At 38.4% G+C, this 21,945-nt stretch overlaps 1 protein-coding gene across 1 annotated transcript; it reads left to right on the forward strand.

The window, feature by feature from the left end:
* Positions 1-3,272: 3,272 nt before the first annotated feature.
* Positions 3,273-15,704, forward strand: gdf10a (growth differentiation factor 10a). The gene is made up of 3 exons (XM_088351814.1): positions 3,273-3,709; positions 12,792-13,891; positions 14,313-15,704. The coding sequence occupies exons 1-3, from the start codon at positions 3,493-3,495 to the stop codon at positions 14,502-14,504; spliced, it is 1,509 nt and encodes a 502-aa protein (XP_088207940.1). The 5' UTR covers positions 3,273-3,492; the 3' UTR covers positions 14,505-15,704.
* Positions 15,705-21,945: the final 6,241 nt, after the last annotated feature.

Below are 21,945 nucleotides of genomic sequence, written 5' to 3' on the forward strand. Positions count from 1 at the left end.
ATTGTCATCTGCACAGTAAAGAACCACGTTTCCCGGCAAAATGAAATTCTTACTTTGCTGTCTACACAGTTGCCAGCGTAATAAAACAAAGAAATTACATACATGTAAACAAAAAAGAATATTATGAATATAAAAAAGATTAACTCTAGATGAGTTAAGGCAATAAGATAAAAATATCAGATACGTGCGATGGAAAAATATATGAAGACTCTTTGAACTCAGTTGGGCATAGTGAACACCTACTTAATATATAAATCTACTTTCAACTGTTTAAGGACATCTAATATACATGTCCTAATAAATATTTTTGTTTTGACTTTATTTATTTTAATTATTTCTTTTAGGATCGTCCTTCCTCCCTCCCTCCCTCCCTCGCTCAGCGACCAGCCAGGCAGCGGCCTAGACCAAGGAAACGATAGTATGAGGTCGACAGCAATCATAAGCAGGTGTTTAAGTCTAGATTTAAACACTTCCACTGACTTTGCAGATCTTATGTCAGAGGGCAGGCCATTCTGCAGCATCAGGGCCTAAATATAGAATCCTTTCAAGCCTGTGGATTTCTTCTTGGCTCTTGGAATCACAAATAGACTACCTTTTTGTGGGTGGAGGCTCCAAGCAGGAACATTGGGAAAAGTCAAATTTTTAACAGACAGAGAGCTATTGTTGACGTTTTTGAGTTTTTCCTTGCCCTCATGTAGGTTTTAGATCAGGGGATGGTGTAATAATAGTTTGGTTTGCAATAATCTGTGCAGCCCTTTGAGGCTCTTTGTGATTAAGGGCTATACAAATAAACATTACTTGACTTGACTTTTCTTTTTTTCTCTACTTCTGCAACACTTTTCTTCCCTTGAAAATTAGTAACTTTCTATGGCTTCACTATTTCATCCCAGTTTGGTTAGGAATGAGGCAATGTAAGATTTTTTTAAAAAGCGTTTAAACAATGCTTTTCAGCAAATCGTGTCTACCAGAATAACTTATATTTTTCAACAAAAGCCATCGCCAATTCGTCAAAGGTAAAAATTTATTACAAATAGTTTATTGCAAAAGAGTGTGAAACACCGCAAATTTCGTGCAAAAAACTGGGTAGCGAGGGAGGTTTGTGGTTTTGGTTAACTTCCGGTTTTTACTGTTGGGATTAGAATCGTCTCCATCAAAATAACTATTTTATAACAAAAGCCATCACGTCAAAGGTATGATCTCGTATTGCATATTTGTTTTTATGTAAAAGAGTTTTAAATCCTTTGGTATGTCTCTTTTAACAAGTAAACTACACATCGAATGATGATTGTTTTTATTACAGAGACCCCTTACTACTTCGCGCTTCAGTCATAACTAATTCCTTTGTGGATTTTTAATTGAATTGTCTTTATTGTCATTGATATCAACGTATAGTTTAGAGAGATCAGAGGGAGCACAGAGTAAGTGAGGCACGGGGCAAACTGTGTCCGTGTATTAGGTGGGCGTGGCTGTTTGCATACGCGGCTGTGATAGGCTTGTTTATGCTGTCAGTCAAACTGCCTGGGTGGGCGCACAAGTCAACATCTCTGAACCAAAACAAACCGGCGACAGCTATCTTTCAGCGGCTCCTAACATTAAAAAGAAATGTAATAATTAAATCAGACTGAGAAAAGTCAGAAAAGCGCAAAAAAACTCATCACCACTAGGGGCTCCATGGATTGTTATGGGGGCCGGGAATCGACTGAGGTGGTCTCGGGCGAAAAAGCAATAGCGAGCCTGCAATTCTAGCCTAATGCTAGAGCTAGGCTTACAACTCTCTAAAGCCAAACCTGGCTAGTCACCAACGCAAGATCCATTACCAGCGGAATGGATGACCTGTAGCTACAACTCGTGGCCCACCGCTACAATCCAAATGCTTTTTTTTTCATCATCGCGAAGACCTGCCGTGAGTCGCGGTTACCCATTGCTAGCGCGCAGCAAGCCAGCAGCTTTCTAAATCGTTTTTCACTCTGAAAGTAGAAGTCCTCCAATCTCATTTTACTTTTCTATAAATATAATATAATCCATTCATTTAACTGCAATTCTATAGTTTTTATTTTGTTACAGTCGTATACTATTGTCGGTAATGACGTCATCTCAAGGTAAGTTTACCCTTTGGGGGCTTTTATGAAGGGGCTACTTCGCGGATTTTCACTTTTCGCGGGGGGTTCTGGTCAAAAATGGGTAGAGTAGACAAATATTTTACTCAGGTAAAAGTACTGTTCCTTCAGAATAATGTTACTCAAGTAAAGGTAAGAGAAGTCATCCTAATACTTGAATAAAAGTGAAAAAATTACTCAAGTACCGAGTAACTGTAGCAACGTTGTATTTACTGTTTTATTTTTTTAAACCAATCAACAAAAAAATACATTTAATTTAAAAGTGGATTAAAATAGGGCCTGGCGGAGTTCTGCATCAAAATAACAGCGCCTTAGCGGAGACAGACAGACGCGTACTTACGTGGAGGAGATTTATTAAGTAACAACTTCTATGTTGCCTACAGTTTTTTTCCACAAGTTTACTCAAGGAAACCTCCAAATATATGGATTTGAAAATACAAGAAGTACAAACTTCCCAAAACTAAATCTATCGGAGTATATGTACTGGTTCTGGTCCCCATTAACCGCGCTAACCGAGGGATCTCTGTAGGAATTTCTATGCAAAATTCTGTGTGACTTTTGGATTACTCCAATACCAAATATGCTAGTAAAAGACAGAAGAAACTAAATATGAATAAAATTATGACTCACAACACGTGGTAAGCTTTCTCTCCTGGCTTTGATCTCCGACAAAACTAACATAAAATGCGACAGAAAAAAATGAAAATAAATCCAAACAGCTTGCAAACATCATTTTTGCCATTCCATGTATTCCGTTACTCCCCAAGCCTGCACAAAATTTGGTAATTGTATTCAAAGTTAGTTTCTTTTGTTTTTTTTAGCATATTTGGTATTGGAGTAATCCAAAGGTAATTGAAAGTAATCCAGTTAAAGTAACCCTACCCAACCCTGTTAACAGCAAATAAACAATGTATGAGACTGTAAAAATATTTACTAGAAATAGTAAAGCGAGCTGAAAAATGTCAATTTCCACATGAAATAAAGTTCCAAAGTGTCACAAAACATACGCAGGGACCGCCACACTGAGAACACATCATGATCGTGTGAAAAAGCCGAAAAGAGGGGCGGGGAGTCAGCATCACGTCCCACGCAGCCACGCTACCGCTTGCATGGGGCTTAACGCACAGAGAGCTCTTTAGCCCCGTTGGAGTGGACGTCAGCAGCGAGGCAAAACTCGCACGTGCGCGCGCGCGTGGACTTAAAAGTAGCTCCCACGACTTATCCGAACAGTTTTACGCATGCAGCGCCAGTGAAGTCTGCAACTTTTACGCACGAGATCGTCCTGGCACACGACTGGAGTTGACTTTTATGAACTTTTGCCGAGACTTTGTTCTTTCTGGATTGTTTCGTTTATTTATTTTTCCGAAATATTGCAATGTCGCCCGCGCACCTGTTAGTGTTGAAGTGTTTTCTCGGCGTGGCGTGTGTTGGGATCGCGCAAGGAGCGAGTGTGACCGGTCCGCTCCCCTCAGATGAACTGCACCGGGACCGAGACGTGCTTTTCCGACACATGACCGAACTGCACCAGAGATGCGACAGGGAACAGCGGCTCAAGGAGGGGAACACGGCCAGGAGCTTCAGGGCAAGCCAAGGTAAGTGGTTGCTAACACAATCAATTAAATGTTATTACTATGATAAGTGCCCTGCGATTGGCTGGCAACCAGTTCAGGGTGTCCCCTGCCCACTGCCCGGAGATGGCTGGGATGGGCTCCAGCCCCCCCGCGACCCTAATAAGGATAAGCGGTACGGCTAATGAGATGAGATGAGACTATGATAAGTGTATTTTAACTGCAACCCACCACGGACCAAAGAAAAACAAAAATGTTTGGGGCTTAAAAAAAACTACCGGTTTATATAAACCACAATGAAAAAGGGTTTTATAAATAAAAGTTAGTCATTTGCAGGGTTGGGTAGGGTTACTTTTACTGGATTACTTTCAATTACTTTTGGATTACTCCAATACCAAATATGCTAATAAAAGACAAAAGAAACTCAATATGAATAAAATTATGACTCACAACACGTGGTAAGCTTTCTCTCCTGGCTTTGATCTCCGGCAAAACTAACATAAAATGCGACAGAAACAAAATGAAAATAAATCCAAACAGCTTGCCAACATCATTTTTGCCGTTCCATGTATTCCAAGCCTGCACAAAATTTTGTAATTTTATTCATATTTAGTTTATTTTGTCTTTTATTAGCATATTTGGTATTGGAGTAATCCAAAAGTAATTGAAAGTAATCCAGTTAAAGTAACCCTACCCAACCCTGGTAATTTGATATGTAAGACAGTACATATCATCTTCCATTCATCCGTTTTATGCGCCACTTATCTTCACTAGGGCTGCAGGGGTGCTGGAGCCCAACCCAGCTTTCTTCGGGCAGGGGACTGCTCTACTGGTTGCCAGCCAGTTGCCGGGAATGGCTATTCTCTTATGAGCTCCCCTTTTTTTTCATTGAGCCACTAGGGAAGCGCTAAAGAGCCGCTTTAGAGGCGCAGGTTGCTGACCCACTGGTGCCTGATAATAACATTGCTACGGCTAACTATTTTAGGGTCCCACACACTGGACAGCTCACCTAGAGTTTCCTGGGTTTGTACTAACTAGATCAGGGGTCACCAATCACACCAGGTAGCCCCTTAAAACAGTTCAGTCGCTTGCTGTTCTGAAGATAGCTCACCAGTGATAAGTCATTGTGATTTTCTATTAAATTTGATTTCTAACTGCCATGGGAGATCATTGACATGATTAGTGTCTTCAAATAGATGATCAACTCTTCAGAAATCCTTTTTGAAACTAGCCTGTAATTTATAGATGCAAACCACTAAGTGCCCTTATACAAGGCAGATGTTTAGGTGGTTGACCGAGCCGATTTTAACCCAACCTCTAATAATTACAACCTTGTAATAACATAGTAGCAGCATAGTAATGACATGATAAGTTGTTATTTGGGAAATGCCTATCAAACTGGTAGCCCTTTGCGCTAATCAGTAGCAAAAAAAACCTAGTTCTCAAGAAGTTGGCGACTTTCTGAACTAAATCAGTGTTTCTAAACCACTGTGTCGTGAGACGATGAAATTGCCCAATTTTCTTTTAACATAAGGGACAAACTTTATAAATATATCAATTCCTAAAAGTGTACTGCACAAATCTTCAGGCTAATACGGGTTTCTTAACCAATGTATTGTAGGACCTCATTAGATGTGTTGAAAGAAACTGTCAGATTTTCTTTAACTAGAAGTTACAAATGATCTAATAATATTCACTCATAATAGACTCTACAAATATTCCTGTTTTTACGTAATCTGCCCGTACTAGAGTCTCTAAACTAGTGTGTCGTGAGACCTCGTTTAGTATCTCATAGGAAATTGTCTGATTTTATCTAGTTAGAGATTATAAATTATATAAAAATATACATTTGTTAGCTGTAAGTGTTCTAAAGTAGTGCTTTTAGAAGAGTTCCTAATTCATGTGTGTCGTGAGATCTCATTTGGTGTGTCATTGGAAATTCTCCAGTTTTATCTAATTGTCAACAAAAAAAAAGATGATCGTTTACCAAAAAGAGTGCCTTTGTGAAGTATTTGTGCGGTCCTTGAATAAATGGAAGAGTAAATGCAATATTCTTCGGTGTACAGTATATGGCACTAGATTACTGTTTATGTTTTGATTTTATCTGAGGCAGTGTGGTTGTAGAACTGCCATTTTGACTTAACACTAAAAAAGTACATTGTTTTTGTTATTTTAATTATATTTTTATGACATTAGGTAACAAAATTCAAATGTAGTGTAAAAAATGTTCTGGCAGGTAATATTCCTATTTTTTCTTATTAAAGAAGAAGTACGTAAAAAAAAAGTAAATAAAATCTCTGTTCTGCCTTTTGTGGGTCGTTTGTGACCCAAAAAAATGGTATCTTCTGAAGAACATAGGCTATATTATAGTATATCTTACATTTTAAAAACATAAACTGGAGCCCAAATTGATTTTTTATCAAGATTTTTTGTGATTTTATTTTATATGTAAATTCTCTGTCATCTGGAACACAAATGGTTAAAAACACTGACCTAGACAACCAGTCACACTGATCCATTAACACCAAACTTAAACATCTTCTTCAGAGGAACTAAGAATCTACTCAAGACAAGTCTATAGCCCGGATTCAAACTCCGACGCAAACTCTGATACAGATAAGATAACCACTTGTGCACCGTACTGACACTTAGCGAACATTCCATGGATTAAATTGGATTTCATTCAAGACAGGACATAAAAGCTCACGTTTTTTGTCAGTAGCTCAAGTGGACCAACTTTTTAGACTCTCAGAGGAACTTGTTGCCATATAAATATATATATATATATATATATATATATATATTTGTATACAGTCATGCTTGTATGATTCGTTCATTCATAACTGCTTTATTATTTTATAAATGGAATGTCGTAACTATTTGTTATATTCAGCTTCTCCATTCTCAGCCGTGTTTTATTCTGTAGCCAGGAAATGGACTCGTCATACCAGTTCCTGTTAGAAACAGTTTTAACAAAGACTTCTCTTTACAGTGGAAAATCTCACTTTTAGTTTGTTTTCCTTAGGTTCTGGGTCTCGCGACCGCCCTCACAATATAAAAGTAGTAGTCAGGCATGTTGATATGCAGTCCTTAATCATACAGCTATCGTCTTTTAGCTCATTTCTGACCAGAATATTCTGTAAATAAAACTTCAAAGAAAATCCATATCTCAGCTTTTATTTTGTCTGTCTCACAACCCGTATATAATGCAAACACGCAGAGGAGGAAGAATACCATAAAATGTGCTACTTTTTCCTAGGTTTTCAATCACATAGCTTGTATATATATGTATCAGCTAATACACAAACAGACAAAGAAATCTCATATGTTGGAAATTGGGGTCTTCCGCGAACAACTTTGCTCATTGACTCCCACGAAACATTTTTAGGTGGCCAAAAACATGCCTGTTATAAATGGGACACCACCAACAAATTGACCATTGATGGGTAACTTCACAAACAAACCTAAATCTGATCCTTGTAACAACTTATAGTGCCTTGATAGTGCTATTTTACTGCCAGATTAGGGGCAATGTTTGGAAAGAAAATTTAAGGTATGTTACTAGGACCTTAAAAACTCTTACTGTCCGTCTTTATTGGTAATTTCTTCACTCTACAAGGTACAACATGTATTTTCCTTTGCAAACGTAATTGGTGCGGCTTATAATCAGTTGTACCTTATAGTTTGGTTTTCCTTTTCTGACTCTATAACTCAACCATCTAAAATAGGTGTGATTGTTCAGGAACCGTCTGGAATGCATTTCAATGGATATGTGACGATGCAACAGCTGAGGATCTGATCCATTACACAAAAAACAAAAAAGTCTGGTGAAACCACCGAGTGGCGCCGAGCGGCGTCATTGTCACGGATCCTGTGTTTGTGTTGTGGCTCCGGCGTCACCGAGAGCTTAGTCACGGCGCTCCCCGGCGCTGTTTTTATAACTCCTTTACATCCCGTGTACTTCTCACGTAGCGTAACATAACAGCCGCGTATTTTGACTGCGACGGCTGCCGTAATCTAAGGAGAGATGTGAGGGGACGTCTCACAACAATGAAAGAACTGTTAAAACACTTGGTTGTGTCAATGTGCCTGTATGGGCAGAAGTCATGGAGGAAAGGTTCTGCCCTGTGTAGAAATAGATGTATGAATAAATGAATACATACCTACAAAAACATGTCAAATAAATAAACAGGCACATAAATAAATTAAGTACAGTAATACCTAAATATATGGCATTGATGAATTTATAGACACTCAAACTAAGGAGACAAGACATCAATGAATTCTGAACAGGAGAGGACTGTACAGGAAACCCTTATAAAGTTTTCCCTTGCCCTCATGTAGGTTTTAGATCAGAGGATTGTGTATTAATAGTCTGTAGTGTTTACAGCCTTTTAGGCTTCTTGTGATTAAGGGCTATACGCAAAAAAGGTCTTGACTTGATGATTAAAAGTTTCAAATTTGTTATAAAGGCCCTTAGTTAAATGGGGGTTTTTAAGGGTTATTGATCTATCTTCGTTATTCATTATCCATTATCCGTTATCGGTCAGTTCATAATACGCTACAAAGCCTAGGAGCCGGGACACTTACTCTCAGCCAAAAGGCCAAGCTAAGGTCCTAGCCCTAAAGCCTTGCTGCAATCATTGCGAATGCACCGTTCCCGGAGGTACTGCAATACCGGGCCGATGCGTGGAGTGGACAGAGCAAGCTCATATCTTAGGTTACAAAAAGCAGATCTGCTCTAAAGGATGTCGGTTTCAAAGAACAGCAACTTTATTGGCCTATAGTGACAATGATGTAAACGGTGCATAATAGTCAAAATAACAAATGGGCGCTCTCTCTTGCAATTTATTTGTTTTTTTTAAGCCTTCTTTTTTATTATTTTGTCTTCTTTTCTTTAGTATTTTGTCCTGTATTTTGTTGTGGATTTTGTCACAATTAACTGGTATTCAAATGAAGAGGCATTTAGAACTGGCTGATGCTTTCACCTATTGGTTGCTAAGAAGAAATAATTAAGAAAATACACCAAAATACATGAAAAAATAAAAGACAAAATAAATGATCAAATCAATCCATCTATCTAGCTACCCTGGTCATATCCCTCGAGAAGGGGTGGCCGACAGCAAGACAAACACATACAAAAACAAAGAAAATTAAAAAAGAGAAAAAGTAGCAAAAACATACACAAATTTTTTTGGACCATGGCCAACCCAATTGCCCAAACACCCAAACAAGTTAGGCACCTCAGCACCCAAGTTGGTCATACTTTTGTCCTTCCAGATGAAACGGGACACAAGAAAGCGGGCATGTCATTGGGTCAGGGTGACACAACACTCTTCTGTTCAACAGCAGGGCCCAGCATCTTTCACTGGTTTACCCCTTCCACATCATACAGGTGCCCTGCCCATCCCTTAGAACGCGTCCAAACATCACACTATCTTGTCACAACACCTCTCCACTCATTGCTATCACTAACAAATGATCAAATAAATAATAAAATACAGAACAAAATAAATAGTAAAATACACAACAAAATTAATGAAAAAATGATCATAAAATACACGACAAAGTAAATGACAAAATGCATGACAAAATAAATGACAAAATAAATGATACATACATAAAAATTGCTCGACAAAATACACAACGAACTACATGACAAAATACACAACATATACGACCAAATAATGACAAAGTAATAAGAAAAATACACGACAACATACACGAAAAAATGAACAAAAATAGATGACAAACGAAAAGACAAAATACAGCTTAAAATACATGACAAATACACAACAAAATACACGTCAAAATACATGTAAAAAAACTTAACAAAAAAAACGAAAAATACACACATACACAACAAAATACAAGACAAACTACATAACAAAATAAACCACAAAATATATTAGATAAATGGAAAATCAATGAAAAAAATGCATAAACATATGAATCAATATTTAGGTTTTACGTGATTTATTTACATCTTCGTTTATTTATATGGTTTATATTTATAGCAATTTCTACATTTATTTTCACACAAGGCAGAATCGCTCCTCCATAAGAAGGTGCCAGTAGTATTAAAAAGCTGGAAGCAGACTTTGAGGTAAGCATTTCCATATGCAGGCCGAATCTGAGGTAATGTATATCTCCTGAGTCGCTCCGTACTTCCGCTCAACTCTCGTACAATGAACAATAAGTTTGCTGTTGGAGTTAATGTCGCTCATGAATCTGGAGAGCCAATGGCGGGCCCCTGCCACCAACATTCCCCACAGTCTGCTTCCTTTTACAGACACCGTTTGAAAAAAAAAGAGACCGTGTTTAATTCATCGCTACACTTCTATTGTGTGAGGCAATAACGAAGAAATTACGAGTCAGAAGCACAAGAAATGAGCTATTTACAAATGCAGTATTCAATTAAATCCAAAGTAATCCATTGAATTACACAACTGATAAATATCTATTATAGTGAGCAGAAAGGCATTGTGACTAGTACAGTATTTTCTGCACTATAAGGTGCACCGGATTATGATCATATATTTCTCATACATTAGGCGCACTGGAGTACAAGCCGCATGAGATTGAGCCTACAGTAAGACTTTTCATGTGTACGAGTACATAGTAATGCAATTCATCAATATGCGCCGTTAACTCAAATCATAAAACATTGTATAGCGTGGGAGTTGAACCCCGTAGCGGCAATGAGAGGGCAAACACACTACCACTACTCTACCAATGGTACAGGTGACATGGTTAGAGACATTAAACCTTACCTCATTATCACACAATTTTTACAGTTCCGCAACAGTGATTTGCACAGTGCTTTCTGAGAGGTTAAACATACTCTCCACCTCCCAACCTGCGTGTCAATAACCTCTCCATTTAATTTGTAAAAGAGTATGTATAGTATCTTGTTGAAAGACTTTCTGTTTTCTTCATTCTCTAGCATTCATTGGTGTTGAGAGTTGTTTAACCTATCAGAATGCACTATGCAAATTAGTGTTAATGTGTTAAAGTCTGGTAATCCTGAAAGGGGGATGCCACATGTGCGGTCCCTTCTCAAGGTTTCTTCATTTTCCTCATGTTGAGGTTTTTGAGTTTTTCCTTGCCCTCATGTTGGTTCCAGATCAGGGGATGGTGTAATCATAGTCTGAAAAAATAGTCTGTGTAAAAATGACTTGACTTGTCTTGACTAATGCCTTGTCAATGGTCATTTGTATCACTGGTAGCATGTCAGTACTTTGACTGTGATTTCGATTGCATACAATGTTTTGCATTGATCAGTCTGATCAATCTTTGCTCATACACGGTATTATCATAAAGCCTTGTATGGTAGCACACACCAATAATCGATGTATGTATCCATTGTAGGCACACTATCAAATTTCTGTTCAATTTGGGGTTTTAGGATGCGCATTATGGTTCGAAAATAGTACAGAAAATACAGTAATACATACAGGGTTCCCGCAGATCTTGGAATAGTCTTAAAAGGTATTGAATTAATTATTCTAAAAATAAGGCCTTAATTAGCATTAAAATGTCTTGAATCCAAGTTTTAAAAATGTGAAAACATTAATACGATTTTTATTTGCTGTAACTAAAAAGATTTAGTAACATTTATAAATTGTCTATTTTAACAATTCGTGGCTACATCGCGTGACTAAAATAACCGAACTACAAAACGGTGATGTGGTTTCAGTCAGGCCTTTCAGAGCAGATGCGTGTCTTAGGTCTACCCACAATACACATAGCAACTTCGGACAATGACGTTTACTTTGGACTATGGGAAAGTGTACATTTGATGAGAAGTGGCTGTCCAATGAACGTCTTTCGCCATGGCTAAAAGCTGAGCCAGGTAATGTGTACAAAGCACGATGAATTGTGTCCGAGAAATATTTGTGTTTTATTGTTTTATCTGGTTCAATTTTGGGGTTTTTTAGTCGACTTGGTCTCAAATTTGATTTTAAAAAAGTCTTTAAAAGTCTTGAATAACCTTGTGCTGTAGGAACCCTGTGCATAGAGAGAAAACCTGACAGAAGACATTCATTCAACATTTAAACCAATGGCTATTTACATTGCTTGTTCATCCTGACAAATATGTCCATGAAGTTTACGCTGCACTTCGAACAACTCGATCCCAAGCGACATATTATTCCAATACACAGTTACACATCCCCTGTATTTTCACAGGACTTTAGAAACTTTTACGGTCAAAACTGAAGTTCAAATGAGGGCGTGTAGCTAGGCATGATTAACAATCCTGTTTTGGAACTGATTTTTATCCTACTAATCATACAAAAAACGTTTTCGTTTGTTTTCACTATTACAGTGAAACTGTCCAAAATCAACTTTCCAGAATGATAGATTGTATAAAATAAATGTCAACTGATTGCTAGATAAGAACATGGAAGCACCTGGAAGTTGTAAAACAATTTGGTATTTCAACACTTTGAGCTCAGGGTTGGGAAAATGTTTTCAGTCGCGTGCCATATAGGGTTCAAACGTCGGCAAAGGGGCAGTAGGGAAACAAGATTGCGTTTACTTTTTGTATCTTGATTCACAGTCTCAAATTGGTTATGTAAGCAATAAATAAATAAATAAAATGGACGACGTAAACTTATCCAATTGTTTCTAATTTTGCATTTACGATACAAAAATAATTGCAGACATCTACTTGCACACAATATATACGTATGTATGCACATGCATTGAAAAGATGCAATAGCTGCTTAACGCCAGCACTTGTTTTGCCCGTCTCACAACATGGATGTTGAACAAACTCTCTGAGGAAGAAAAGTCATTCCTCTTCAGTATATATTTAGGTATTGCATTTTCATGTCATCTGCTGCACACAATTATAAACCAGAGTCAACTTGCCAAAGGCATTTTGGGAATGCTTTTTACACATTATTTTGGAAAGGTTCTTATACTTAGATGCTGCAACAGGCTGTCTAAAGATAAAGCAAGGGTGAAAGATCAATTTGTATCTGATGTCCACATTGTATAACAAGCATTTTTTTCTCTGGAAAAGAATATACTCAGCTAAAATGGAAATTGAAAGATATAGACATTGATGTTTATTCTGATTGATGGATTGTCTTTGCAGTGCCCTCCGACCTGAGGACGGTGTACCACCTCAACCTCACAACCCTCCAGGACTCTGAGGTCATCCTGTCGGCTACATTCCACTTCCCGCTTGGACGGCCCCTTCCTGAAAAAGCGTGGCCCTGCAAACGTTTGAAGGGTGCATCCTGCCGGTCGTCCACCACGACGCCCGTCACCCTGCTCCTTCACGCTGTCTCCTCAGGGTCGGGAGTCGGTTCTGCTTCAACTGGGTTGTTCCTAGCCAATGTGACCTTCCACCCCCACAGAAGAGGGTTGTGGCAGATGAAAGACGTGACCCGGGTCATAAAAGAGGCGAGGGATAAGGGTCAGCGCCTTGTTTCAGTGGAATTGAACATAGGGCAGCAGTATCAGAAGAAAACAAAAGACTCAGGTATGGCTTACCTGTTAGTCTACGCAGACGACTTAGCCTTGGCCGAATCTAACAGCGTGTATCCAAGTCTTCAGAGATATGACCCCTTCTCTGAGGACGGACAACCCTCAGAGTCCCCCCACCTTATACCCAATTTGTCACCACAGCAGAAAGGACGTTTGAGGAGGGAAATAACATCTCTTCCCGACTCTATTCAGAACAATGAGCTGCCTGAGGTCGACTTCAGACCCCACGGGTACAGGAAGGACGGCCTTTGGGAGAGCTCATGGTATCCGGCTTTCAAACCCAAAATGAGAGCTGGGAACCAAGGAAAGAAACGGAAAAACCACGAGGAAAGGGATAAACAAAGTCAAGCAGAACACCACAGAGAAGAATCTGCAGAAGGAAGATCTGAATTGGAAGCCCTACCTGGGAGAAGACACAAAGATACTCACACCGTAGTGGTTGACAGTCCAAAACATGAAGTGAAGGATGTAAGAAAGACCAACAAGGAAGAGTCTCAAAACTCCCACTCACCATTTTTAAATTTTGACGCTGAAACCATGCGCAAGGCCAGAAGAAAGCAGTGGGCTGAAACCCGTCACCACAGCTGTTCCAGAAAGAACCTAAGAGTGGATTTTGCCGACATCGGCTGGAGCGAATGGGTCATCGCGCCAAAAGCATTCGACGCCTTCTACTGCTCAGGCACGTGTGAGTTCCCAATGCCCAAGGTAAGATCTCAAACACTTTGATCCCCTACAGTTATACCTCTATATATGATCACCTCTAAAAACAAGAATTTAACCCTACGAGATTTATTTGGAACACAAATCTTGCTTTATGTACGAGAGAAAATCTAAATTATGAGCATTCCCAGAGGCTACCACTAGAGACAACTCACCGCTTGAGAATTATTTAATTCATATTTGATTGTGGTTTTAGTAACCACAAAGAGGTGATTTATGGCTATTTCTGGTTAAATTTGATGTTTTTGTGAGGCTGGAACAGATAACTAGTTTTCAATTATTTCATATCAGGAAAATGTGCTTATTACACAAGCAATAAATGTACCAGCACCTTCCTGGAATGAATTAAGAACCAGTGTTCTTTGTCTTTGACATCATCCACCTAATCTCTTTTCTATCTCACTAGGTGGTGAAACCCTCAAACCACGCCACAATTCAGAGCATAGTCCGAGCCGTCGGGATTTTTTCTGGAGTTCCCGAGCCTTGCTGCGTACCGGAGAAGATGACTCCCCTGGCAGTTCTTTACCAGGAAGAGACAAAGGATTTGGTGCTTAAGGTTTATCCCAATATGTCCGTCCAGTCTTGCTCTTGCAGATGAAATGTTATATACGAAAGGACAAAACAAGACTGCTATAGAGTGAAAGAAACAAGGAAAGACATTCTGAAGAACAATTGATGTCTGTCAAATGGCTATAGCCTCTTTGGTCTCAACTTTTCTGTGGTGATAACTCCATTTTCTTTATTTATGCTTGTGTACTTTGGATATTTGTACCCAATTGAAGGAAGGCCTGTATTATGCTACGACTTTTCCATAATTTTGATTATGCTGTTTATCTTAAGAATGTAATGGTCAAATCTGAAAATTCTTACCGATAGCATTCACACTCCCAAAAACATTTAAAACAGTGTGGTGCCCCTGCTTACGAATTTGCTGAAAATCCCATTTTGCAGATGAAAACATTTAATGAATTTCACCCTTTTCATGGACAATCATTTTCATGTTACCCAAATATAGGAAAGAACATTTCATAAAGAATAAACATTTCGTGAATGGAAAACCGTTTTACCCTTTAAATGGATATTGTTACAATGTGCCAAAAAATTCGGACATACATATGGTGACCTGGAGAGGGATGGGTGCCACCAGTGTGTACTTGCCCAAGACACATCATAGGAAATGGTGCCCCTACGACCATACTGGTTAGGGGATCCAACCAACCAACCAATTAATTAACATTTTTATAAAGAAAGGAAATCTCATAAATAGAATCCCATTTTACCCTTTGAATGGTTAGTCTATTCCAAGATTCCCAAATATCAGACCTTAGTATTTATAAAAACAACAAATTATGTGAATATAAACCAATTTTACCCCCTTGGAACAGTTAATCCTTTACTCTGTGCCCAAACGCCGGACATAACTTTTCATGAAAATTGAAACTTCAATAAAAATAAACCTGTTTCACCCTTTGAATGGGAAATTTATTCCTAGATGTCAAAATAGCTGACATTAAGTTTTGTAAAACAGAAAAATCCAAAAATTTAAACCCATTTTACCTTTTAAATGGCTAATCCATTCTTTGGTGTGTCAATATCGAACATAACCAATCATAAAAACGAAAGATTTTGTAAAAAGAATCCCATTTTATCCTTTGTATGGATAATCCATTTTCTATGTGCCAAAAATGTCATAAACAAAAACCCATTATACAATTAATTTGAATGGCTAATCTGGGTTAGCCAAGGTGCTCAAACATCGGACTATCCTATTTATAAAAAAATGAATATTTCGTGCATAAAAACTTTTAGCCTTTAATGGCTAATCCATTCCAAGGTGACCTAATATCAGACATAACTTTTCATAAAAACTTTTACTTAAAAGAAAAGTAATCTGCCTTTGAATGGCTTATCTGTTCCAGAAATGCCCAAAAATCGGGCATAACTTTTTAGAAAAACTGAACATTTCGTCAAAAGAAAGCCTTCGAACTTGGAATTTCTTTCATAAATTACTACGAATAGGATTGGAAATTTCCTTAACAGACAAATTTGTAAGTTAAGGGTACCATTCTGTTATAATTTAAGTATAAATGTATTTTTTTTTTTTTTTAATTTCAGAAATGAGGCTGCAAGCTACTGTTTTCAATGTTACTCTGTAAATAGATGTGTTTAAATTATAAAAAATGTATAGCTGTCTATAACCTAGACTCAAATAATTTAATAAAAAAAAAACAAGTATATATTTTGAAAAAAAAGTGTCTGTGTTTTTCAATGCTCTGTACCGGTTTTGTGTTGTCGGTGCGAGGGTATTTTGTCAAAACAAACCTAAAAGGCACCACGGTTCAAAAAGAAACGACTACAAAGGCAGGAAGATTTCACTCAAAGATACGTTCCCCTCCCCCCATCTTCTTGACCTGTTATCGCCCCCCAACAAAGTCTGTTGTCCACCAAATAACGTGACTGATGTGGCCGTGCTCGATTAATGGTTGATGGAGGAAACGGGCTAATTAAGACGTCAACCACTTGAACTTCAAAACCTGAAGCACTTCCTCCTTCCCACCCCTTAACTTCTAAAGACAGGATGTTCTCCTCAAAGGACTACCTGCAGAAAATCTCGAGGATTTGTTTGGAAGTCGTAGCCTTGGTGTCTGAAATGAAATGATAGAGGGCACTTTGTTGTGTAGCGGTTTTTCTCTCAGTGTTGAGAACTGATAAAGGGAACTTCCTCAAGACAGGATGTGCTCCTCAAAGGACTGCCAGCAGAAAATCTCGAGGATTTATTTGTTAGACGGAGCCTTGGTGTCTGAAACGGTCAATGAAATGATAGAGGGCACCTCGTTATTGTGCACGATTGATGAAAGGTTTCTTCAAAGGTTCTCAGAAGATTTCATAAATAGAAACCTACTTTGGCCTCTAATGGATAATCTGGATAACCAGTTCCATGTTACCCAGGTATGGACAAAATACTTGATAAAAACGGAAAGTTTTGTTAATAGTAAACAGTTTTAACTTTCAAATGGGTAAGCCGTTTTAAGGAGCCCCATTATTAGACATAATCATCATCATCTCATCATCTGCACCACTTATCCTCAGTAGGGTCGCGGGGATGCTGGAGTCCATCCCAGCAATCATCGGGCAGTGGGCGGGGGACACCCTGGACTGGTTGCCAGCCAATCGCAGGGCTATCAGACATAATGTTTTATGAAAAATAAAAAATTTATCGGTAAGAACCAATTTACTCTTTGAATGCTGTTCCAACCCCTTCACTTCTGAAGACAGATTGTTTTTCTCAAAGGACTACCTGCAGAAACTCTCAAGGATTTGTTAATAAATTTGAGCCTTGGTGTCTGAAACGGTCAATTCAATGATAGAGGGCACTTTGTTCTGTGGCGGCTTTGCCGTCGTTGTTTGGAACTGATATAGAAAATCTTTTTGCAAGAACCTTTGAAATTTCTGCTGCCAGTTGATGTTCGTTTGGTCCTTTTAAATGGCTAATCTGTTCCAAGAAGCCCAAATAGCAGCCATAACTTTTTATAGAAACTGAAAATGTTATCAATAGAAACCCATTTTACCCTTTGAATAGATAACCTGTTTGTAAGTGGCCAAAAATCGGAACAAAAGTTTTGATAAAAATTTCACAAATAGAAACCCATTTTACCTTTTGACTGGCTGATCCATTTCAAGGTGCCTAAATATTGGACATAACTTTTCTATGAAAATGTACAAGATCGTAAATAGAAACCAATTCCATCCTTTCGACTCCCCTTAGCTTCTGAAGATAGGATGTTCTCAAATGACTACCTGCAGAAAATCTTGAGTATTTGTTTGTAAGACGGAGCCTCGGCATCTGAAACAGTCAATCATATGATAGAGAGCACTTTGTTGTAGTGACAGCTTTGACATTGGTGTTAGGAACTGATCGAGGACACCTCGTTATTCCACAGCGAATATGCTGTCGGTGTTGAGAAGTTAGCACCGGATTTCACATCTGTTTGTGAGAACTTTCAAAGTTTTTCCGTAAGTGGATGCTCGTTTGGTCCCTTTAAATGGCAAAACCGTACCAAGGTGCCCAAATATTGGAGATTACTTTTCATAAAAACAGAAAAAAATGTGAAAAGAAACTTACATCACCCTTCCCACCCCCTCGCTTCTGAAGCGAGATGTTCCCTAAGGACTACCTGCAGAATATCTCCAGGATTTGTTTGTAATACGGAGCGTTGGTGTCTGAAACGGTCAATTAAATGATGGGGGGCACTTTGTTGGAGTGTGACAGCTTTGGCGTTGGTGTCAGGAACTGATCGAGGGCACCTCGTTATTGCACAGTAAATTTGACGTCGGTGTTGAGAAGTTAGCACTGGGTTCCACATCTGTTTGTGAAAACTTTTGAAGTTTTTTTTCCGAAAGTGGACGTCCGTCTGGTCTGTGAAAGACGTGCCGTAAGCACTTGGAGACAGACAATTCTGTTTATCGCTGTCGAGAACTCGAGTGTGTTTTGCCTCAGTTCTCATGTTTAAAGGAAGTTGTTTCTGTTGAATCTGATACTTTGAAAGAATCTTCAAGTATTTGTTGCATGCAAAATATTTTGTTGAGCAGTCAAAAGTAAATGGTAGTCCTGATAGTAATGTAGTACATCCCCGGGAACAATTGTCTGATAAGGGAATCTTAAAGTGAAATTGTTGCATGGCGTAAGTGACGAGAACTGCAAATATATGAACCTACTGTAGATGTAAAATAACATTTGATTTGGAACATTAATCGTGTTTTATTTAAAACATTTCCTTTTTTTTATAATAATATACAAACTGGGGTTGAGTTATTTGTTCAGAATATTCTGGAGGATAAATGAGGTAAAGAACTAAGCTGTTTGATTCACAAGTGTGCAGTCAAAATGCATGACAATCACTTGTATACTAGGAGGGCGCGCCATGTCAAAAATGAAAAATCTCTGCTTCACAGAGATAAATTAACTTCTGAAATGTTTTTGTCTTACTTATAAATGGAGTACAAGCGCTACTCTTTTTGAAGAAGAGCATAACTTGATTTTAAAAGTCCTCTTTGTTTTTCTTTAATTTGACACAAAACGTGCAGTTCTCCTAACGCCCCTCCAGGAGGCCATAATGAGTCAAGTGATTCTCGGCAGCCACTTGTGTTTGTATTTGAATGGCAAATGTGAAAGTTAAACCATTTTGACAAAGAAAAGGTTAAATAAAAAATAACTTTAAAACTAAATATATAACCATTTAATATATTTGTAATTTTATATTTGCCTGTTGACAGGTGAGGCACAGCCTCTGTAGCCTCCCCTGAATGCTTGTCATTGGGGAATGAAACCTATAGTAATGATCTAATGAGTTACCCGGTGACACAGGTAAAAAAATTAAATAACAATGAAGTGTGAGGTGAGTACTGCTTATATATAATATACATGTTTATGATTAATTAACACTATAAGTAAATATAAAGGAGATAATCGATTTTGTTTACCTTTTGGTGTGACTTCACTTGAGCTGGTACAGTGGAATTAGTGGGTGGATGCAGAGGGCAGATTCAAATTCAAACTGATTTCTAAAAATACCTAACTCCAGTTGGTCAGAGCTGGTGTAAGCGACGAACTTTAGCAAGTAGCGAGAGAAGCTACCAAGAAGGCTAGTAGCAGAGTTTGTCAATCACAGAACTGTGGAAGGCGACTGATAATGAAGCTTTATTTATACAAGTCAGCTACCAATAGCGGTGAGCCATTGCCGGCAGCTAAGTGGCTTGTGAAAGTGGCTAGAAAAGGAAACAGTGGGGAAAAATTCAAAGATGCCTGAATCCTGGGACTTAGCAACCATGACACTCAGGGCTCAGTTGTGGAGGTGCTAAAAACAACCGGGACAAAATACCTCCACAAAATTTTCATCAGGGCTTCCGTGGAAGTATAATGGCGGTCAAACATGTCAGCTTCCTAAAAATGCGACTCGTGTAGTGAGATATAATTACAAATTCCTAAACGTACAATGTTTAAAAGATGTGTTTTTGCTTATAATTTGAATCAACAATTTTTTACTGAAACGAATGAAGTACATTATCACCACCAGGGGTCGCTATATAATACACACTGAGGCTTTAAATATGAGGATCACGGCAAGACCAGACTTCATTAATCAGACTTTTATACTTGACTCCAACCACAATTCGAGTCCCAGGGGAAAACTAACACGGGTCAGTTCCAGCCCACAAACTCGCATTGGAGACCACCAAATCGGAGAAAAGAGCTAGAAAGCAAAAAGCAAAGTATTTGTTTTCCCCCAAGATGAAAGCTCAATTAACACAAGTGGAATAAAGCCGTTGTTGAACCGCAGAGGATTTTCCCTCTGGGCTCCGATGTTAATTCCTCACATGGTCGCTTAGCCACAGCAATTAATTGCGAAAACCTCTGACTCCATTTAGAATTGATAAAAGCTACTTATCGCTAAAGAACATTCGGATTTAAATCCAGTAGTTCCTCTAAGTAGGAAAATATGGCCTCGAGTTACAAAGGCGTTTCAGGATACGAAGTCAACATTACAGTACAGTGCATTCCCAGTTTCCCGAACGTGAACGAACTGGCTATAGCTTGAAACCTGCCTGGCAACCCAGTGCACATGCGTGCTCCCAGCATGCTCTTCGTGTCACCATCACAGTTCCGAGTTGAGTGACAACGAGGGGGACAACGACAACAAAAGTTACACTATTCAACAATTTCGGATGAGGTTGGTCACCTTGTCATAAAGCTCTCTCTTTCTCTCTATTTCCTCTCTTTCTTTCTCTCCCTCCCTGTCTATCCATATCTTTTCTCTTCTCTTTCTCTCTCAATGTCTCTAATTCTTCTCTCTCTTCTTCAAGTTTCAACAGATGGAAGAGCTCTATTTATTTGATTGAGTACATCATACGAATGATATAGCTCATTTCAAGTAGACCCCTGGTTAATCGTGTTCTTACTTTTTTTTAACAATACAATGCGAAAAATAATGATTTTATTTTCTGCCCCTGGTTACGGTATTTTCCCCACCATACAGTTAAACGACAAAATCTTCATTCCATGCATATTACATTGCTAGTTTTATCTCTTAAGATACTTGTCTGCTATTGGTCGACGACATATTAGATGCTGGTCTGCTATTGGTTTGCCTCATGGCGTCATCAAAATAAATACGCTATTGGCTGAACTCCCTCCCACAATGCCCTTCACTCTCTTTGTTCAGTTCAGGATTTTGTGAAACAAACCTTATTTATTTATTTTTTTGCTATAAGTCTCGAGACTTGCAGTGATGCTAGAGGGAGAAGCAAGAAGATGACGGAAACAAAGTTTGAGATGATAAAGGATTTTGAATCGTTGTATTGTTACTCTTGCTTAAAAAGTATGGCCTTAACCAATTGCTGATAGAGAATAAGAAAGGCAAAAAGCAAAATAAATAAATAAATAAGAGCACAGCAATCCTTGCGTGTGGAATTATTATTATTATTATTAATATTATCATTTAAAAATGTTTGCTTTTAATCAGCTTTTGCCATACCTCCCCCCTGCATCCACCCGCTACAACACTGTACCAGCTCAAGTCACGTCGCATGTATATCTATTTAGATATGATTTAATCATATACAAGTATATAACGTATAAGTAGTACTTACTATATTCTAATTTGTTCCAACTCTTTCATTTGTATACACATATATAAACTGGGGGTTTGAAACGCATTCGCTAATTAGCATATGTTTTTTTATTCCCCACCATACGACGGTTTCCCTTTGCAATTCCCACCCTCAGAACGTATTCACGTCGTATCCTGAGGTCTTCTGTTGTGAGCACATTTCAACAACTTACTGGTATACTTTAAGTACGCTATTTTGCAAGAACCCTTTATTCCCAGTCTTTGATTCATTTGTCATATTTGTAGTTCAAAAAAACAGAAAAACTGCTAAGGGTTCGAACCCCAAACTATAGAATCAAAGAACACTCCAGACAACATATTTCCTTTCCACACTTTTAAGATTTCAAAGGTGCAAACACACACATTGCATGT

Source organism: Urocampus carinirostris, chromosome 13 (assembly GCF_059441175.1).
Source record: "Urocampus carinirostris isolate Australia breed hairy pipefish chromosome 13, RoL_Ucar_1.0, whole genome shotgun sequence".
NCBI classification, from domain to species: domain Eukaryota; kingdom Metazoa; phylum Chordata; class Actinopteri; order Syngnathiformes; family Syngnathidae; genus Urocampus; species Urocampus carinirostris.